The sequence below is a fragment of the Mirounga leonina genome, unplaced genomic scaffold, assembly GCF_011800145.1.
Source record: "Mirounga leonina isolate KUSES-001 unplaced genomic scaffold, KU_Mleo_1.0 Mir_54, whole genome shotgun sequence".
Classification (NCBI taxonomy): domain Eukaryota; kingdom Metazoa; phylum Chordata; class Mammalia; order Carnivora; family Phocidae; genus Mirounga; species Mirounga leonina.
This window is the reverse complement of record NW_023270812.1, coordinates 2,136,629-2,142,628: the sequence shown is the minus strand read 5'-3', so window position 1 is coordinate 2,142,628 and position 6,000 is coordinate 2,136,629. Positions and strand designations below refer to the sequence as shown.

The following is a 6,000-nucleotide window of genomic DNA, read 5'->3' as shown; positions in this document are numbered from 1 at the left end:
GACGGAAGGCTGATCAGGAAACGGAGCTGCAGGGTCTCGAACCCTGCTGGCCCTGGGCTCGCGGCGCCATCAGCAACCGCTCACTGCCTCCTACCGTCAGAGCCGAGCGCTGTTCCAGGCAGACGCAATATTCAAGGGCGGCGACCGTCACCTTGGGGCAGGCAAACGGCCCAACCTGGAGGCGGCCTGGGAGGACACCACCCCCGGGGCTGGGGTGGGGACACCCCCGTGCAGCCACCACGTTTTCCTTGCGGGTCGGTGGGGGAGGAGAGAGGGTTTGGGGTCCGCGGCCCTTCCCGGGACCAGTATTCAGAACGCACAGGGAGACGTGGTAGCGGAACCTTTCTCCTCCGCCTCGCTCTCGCTTCCCCCCCGGAACCGGTTGGCGTCGGACCCAGTGGTGGAGGCTTATAAACATGGAGACAGCCGGTGCCGGGCCTGGGCCGCCGTCCTCTGGTCTCGACACTCCGGGATCCCCAGACGATCGGCTTTTCCTGGTGAAAGGTGTGGTGTGGTGAGGTGCTGGTGTCGGGGCGAGCTCTTCCGGGGCCTGCGCCGGAGCCGCCATTCCCCGCCCTGGGAGACCTTCCCTTGGGTTGCCCCTGAGTTGAGCTGGTGGGGATCGGCCAGTCAGGGGTCGTGCGGGGTGGAGTCTCCCCTGAGCTGTGTGCTGTATTTCCCCCATCCCCTCTATAGTTTCTCTCGTGCCTTCCCCTACCTTCCACTAGCTTGTTTTCCTCCCCGGGAGAAACTTCAAACCGTCCCCGGGAGGAGGGGAAGGGGCCCTGGGCCAACTCTCAGCACTTGGGAACGGTCCCGCAGAACGATCTCAGGAACCAGAGGTCAGGAGGTCACGCAGGTTTCGCACTGCTATCGTTTACCTTTATGGCCAGAGCTGTCTAGCTTTCGTTCTCAAATTTCAAAAGTGACTTAAGATGTAATTTAAATAGTGTCTGGACTTACTTTGGGTACGTCTTCTTAAGGTGTTGTGTTTTTTTCCCTCTCTCTCTTTAATCTCTCTCCTCCCCCTCCACGCCCTACCCCCAAAACTCTTGGCAGGTGGAGTTTTCCTTGGTACTGTGGCTGCAGCAGGAATGCTAGCCGGATTTGTTACAACATTATCATTGGCTAAAAAGAAGAGCCCTGAATGGTTCAATAAGGTTTGTGACACGGAAATCCATTTATAGCACTGTTATTGTTTACAGATAATTGGCAGCTGTTGTGCATAGGAGAAGTCAATAAAATGTTGGTGGCCTTTCATATTGTTTTAAGAAGTAAACCTATATACATCTCATAGATTCAGGAAATGTACAAATTAATCAGTGGTCTTTATTTTCATTTAGAAAGAAGTATTTAGGGACTCCTGGGTGGCTCAGTTGGTTAAGTGTCTGCCTTCAACCCGGGTCATGATCTCGGGGTCCTGAGATCAAGCCCCATATGGGGCTCTTTCCAGTGGAGAGCCTGCTTCTCCCTCTCTGTGCACTCTCTCTCTCAAATAAATAAATAAAATCTTTAAAAACGAAAGAAAAAAGAAAGAAGTATTTAGTTATGTGCTTTCTTTTTCTTAAATTTTAGCAGAACAAGACTTTGAAAGCTCATCCAGTACATTTCCTATTCACAACATGACTAAGTCTAAATCTGGGTAATAACCTATCAGTTGTAAGAGGCCCCGGTATTTTATGTACCACTAAGGGAAAAAAAATGATGCCAGTTAAATTCTTGACACAATGCTGATTGCCAGAGGCATTTCTATTTATTTATTTTTTTAAGCTCTCCACCCAGATCAAGAGTCTCATGTTCTATTGACTGAGCCAGCCAGGCGCCCCACCAGAGGCCTTTCTATTTCAAAAATGTTCAATTGTTGAAGTAAAGTGCATCTTATCATTGATGAAAAACATGGATCAGCTCCTTGAGCCCAGAGATCACACGTGCTTTGTGCTGCTTCATCCCCACTCCCCAGAAAAGTGCCTGACACATAAGTGCTCAATCAGTTTGGGTTGAATGACCATAAGCTTCTTAAGGCAGAAAATTCTTAACTCCATGAGCAAGATTGAGTAATCACTCATGTGGTCATACCCCAGCTGTTGAGGATTGTTTCTTCTCATTGACTTGTAGACTTGCAGGTACTTGTTAGCATGTGTTGTCCTGTCTCTGCCCTCTCCATCCCGTATCGTTTATTTAGCCATCATTTCATTGCTTCAGATGTTAACTTGGGATCTTTTATGTGTCAGGCACTGTGCTAGCTCGGTGCAAGAGATAACAAAAATGAACCAATGCTTGCCCTTCAGGAAGCTAGCATCTGTGCAGGAGGAGACAGATATTAAATATTGATGCAGTTAACTATATAATTATAATTTGATGTTTGCTTGGAAGAAGAGTGTTATGTGAAACATCGTAAACTAGTCGAGTTCCCTTTCCACTTACATTTTTAATAATCTGATATCATACTTAAGCACTGTAGATACTGTAAAGGAAAAAGACCACATTTAAGGTGCTTTTGTTCTCCATCTGAATACTCAAGGCTTAAATGGAGCTACCCAAATCACTGTGATGAACCCTGTGGTCATTTTCACCCTGTATTATAGAATATTTTCAGTGCAGAACTCTATCTTGTAGAAGGAATCAGTAAAGCCTAACTGATAGTGATGCTTTAACAGTAGAATTTGCATTCATTTCTAAGCCTGAATTACCAGGTTAACCTTTGGGTCACAGACCTTTCTGAGAATCTGATGAAAGCTAGGGATTCTCAGGAAAAAAAAAACAACTCATACCCACATTTACAACTTGGCATTCTGTTTTGTGGTTCTAAGATTTGATGGTCACACATTTCCTATCAAACACGGTGGTTGTCAGGCTGTGGGCCATAGAACCCTAGGGATCCTTGAGACTCTTTGGGGGTCTGTAAAGTCAAAACTATTTTCCTAGTAATAGCGAGGCATTTGCACTAACGGTATAGAAGCACGTGGGGTGAGAGTGCTGGAGCCTTAGTGGAATCAAGGTGGTGGCACCCAAATGTACCGGCAGGCCTGGTGGTCTTCACTACCGTGCATCTGTAGTTAAAAAAAAAAAAAAAAAAAAAGCCCTCATTGCATAAGAATCTCCTTGTTACAGCAGTAGAATTACTGATTTTATTAAATCTTAACCCTTGATTATACCTCTTTACTAATCCACGTGAAGAAATGGGAAGTACGCATAAAGCCTTTCCGATTTATATCAAAGAAAGACGTTTTTCTCCAGGAAAAGCAATGGTGTGATTAAATTGCATGCTGAACTAGCTGCTTTTTTTCCCCATGTACTAACGTATTTTATTTGAAAGAGGAACTGACAGACTATAGTTATTCAGAAGTGGGTATTTGACAGACATTTTCTTCAAAATGAACAAAATGAGCCTGTGTCGTCTCTTCAAGCAAGCACTTGTCAGTATTTGTTGCCAATGATAAAATTGGAGCTTGCAAGTGAAAATTAAATCTTAGGATTTAAAATCTGGTTGGGTCTCAGGTATCCCAATACTTGTATCTGCCATTGTCAGCTTAATAGGTACTCAATACGTAAAGGCTTTTCTGATGGGACTGGTGGTAGCGTTCATGATGTGAAATTTTAAATGTTTAATAAATGGTGTCAACATTGGAAAGATCTGCATAACTTGGTAAATCAGTATTTTCTGAATGATCATAATGCATGGATAAAAGGTCCATTAGAAATACAAAATAGACTAATGGATTTTAATGTAACAAAGTACAAAAAACTCATCGGTGTGACTTCAGATCCCAGAGTGCATGCCGCTATTTGGGAAGTTTTGGTGAAGCATCAAAGAAGGAAGGCTATTAAAATACTTGTCCCTTTTCCAACCACAGATCTCTGTAAGGCTGGACTTTATGCAGATTCTTCAATCAAAAAACATATTGCAACAGATTGAATACAGAAGCATTTATGAAAATTCATCTGTCCCTTGTTAAGCCAAACATTTAAAAGATTAATCAAAATGTAAAACATTGCCTCCTTGCACTAAATTCTTTTGTTTTGTAAGGTAGCTGTTTCATAAAAATAGGTTTATATATATATTTTTTAAATTTATTTGTCAGAGAGAGAGAGAAAGCATAGCAGGGGAAGCAGCAGGCAGAGGAAGAAGCAGGCTCCCTGCTGAGCAAGGAGCCTGATGTGGGACTCGATCCCAGGACCCTGGGATCATGACCAGAGCCGAAGGCAGACGCTTAACTGACTGAGCCACCCAGGCGTCCCAAAAGTAGGTGTATATTAATCTATACTGGGTTTATTTGTAAATGAATTAATACTTAAAATTTAAGAATTTCTTAGCTTTAATTTCTAAAATATTAATTATTATTAAGTATAGGCCACATAATCAGAAATCTTTGGGATCCAAGTATAAATGGATCCTGAGACCAGGAAGTTTGAGAACCAGTGTTCTGGATGGTTAAATATGTTGTGTAAAGTTCTGCCTCCCCTCTGGGGAAACATCTGAATTAGAGCATTACCATTGATCCAGACTCTGTTTGAGAGGCTCAGAGGTTCTGGAGCATTTAATGCATTTACACTTAGCAAGCACCAGTTTAAGAATACCACTTAGGCAGTGTACTGCCTGGCAGTTTTCTCTGACATTAATAGTGATAATAATATCTAGCATTTGAATGCTTACCATGTGCTACCTGCTGTTTTAAGGGTTGGGGTTCATTGAACCCCCATCACAACCCCATGAGATGCTGTTATTATGTTGCCCCCATTAAACTGAGGCACTGATGGATTAAACAATTTGCCCACCGTGGCACTCTTTCCATCTTTGATTATTTTTGGAGAAGAAATTACACTATTTTTAGCAATTTTTTATTTAAATAGATTTCTGTCCACTGGCTTGGAATCTAGACATTAACTATAATACAGATTCAGATTGCAACTCAGGACTTTAAAAATGATCAGCTTTTAGTTGGGGACTGCCTACATTGCTATTATTTCAGGAGGATGGTCATCATGTCTTTAAAGTCTTAACTGCATTGTCTTAGCTGAGTATCAGGCTAGAAAACTGGGAATGGAACGGCAGTAGTAAGTGCTGAACGAACATTCATTTTTTTTTGTCCTTCATTGAATAAACAGAGGAAGGTGTAAGCTAAGGTGGCTTTTAAAAGCACATGTACGTATGTAACACATATATAATTTCTGTCCTTCCCAAGGAAATAAGGAATTTTTTAACTTAAGTTTCTAAAATAAAATTTAGGCACTTAAGTTGACCCTGGTTTAATAATATTTGGTTAACGTTAACTGCTTCTGGATGAAAATTCAGGCCAGTTAGAAGTTAGTGAATTTATATGAGATCTGTGATATCTAGAGAACCACTCTGAAATTACAGCAACGTGAGAAAAGGGTTAAGAGAGTTTGTTTTGATCATAGAAAATAACTAAAGAAACATCTCTTGAAAATCTGGTTGGGTCTCAGGTATATTACAAACAAGTGTTAAGTCAGCAAATAATATCTTCTGGGTCAGGGCATGGTGCGAGACATGAAAATACAGGTAAACCAAGTGTTTCTGTGTGCCACCAATAACATTCATAATCATAGCACACATGCTACAAACCTTTATTCAATGGGTTGAGCAATATAAAGAAAATTATTCTAAAAAGGGAAAGGCTTGAGTAAATGGAAATTTGTTTCCAGAAGAAAGACCAAACATAAATTTGCTATCTTATCACATTAGCTAATCAGTTTGATGACATTGTAATGAAAATGCCAATGAATGGGACTCAGAGAAATCTTGACAGAATGTTTTAGGGCTTTTCTGGGAGAATTAATAGGCAAAAAACAGCAAAGAAAAGTTTTGGAAAATATAATCAGTAATCGGTGCTTTCAGTGATGGGGTGGATATTCCCTTTTGAAGCATGCATTGCATTCCTATTCTTCTCTAGTCAAGTTTTCATGCTGATAGTCTGAAAGTTGTTCAGTTATTATGGTATAGATTTTTACCTTAATATGATACCTTGAAACCCAAGAGGA

The 6,000-nt window shown here is 41.6% G+C and overlaps 1 protein-coding gene across 3 annotated transcripts in view; it reads left to right on the top strand.

Annotated features, from left to right (window-relative positions):
- The first annotated feature begins 208 nt into the window (after window positions 1-208).
- The window catches only part of LOC118001869 (transmembrane protein 242), a 29,151-nt gene continuing 23,359 nt past the window's right edge, over window positions 209-6,000 (top strand). Inside the window, exons 1-2 of one of the 3 annotated variants that reach the window (XM_034992051.1) lie at window positions 209-504; window positions 1,060-1,160. In XM_034992051.1, the coding sequence (XP_034847942.1) occupies window positions 417-504; window positions 1,060-1,160 (189 nt within the window). In that variant the 5' untranslated portion in view covers window positions 209-416. The remainder of the gene's footprint in view (window positions 505-1,059; window positions 1,161-6,000) is intronic. The other 2 variants (XM_034992052.1, XM_034992050.1) reach the window with 2 other exon arrangements.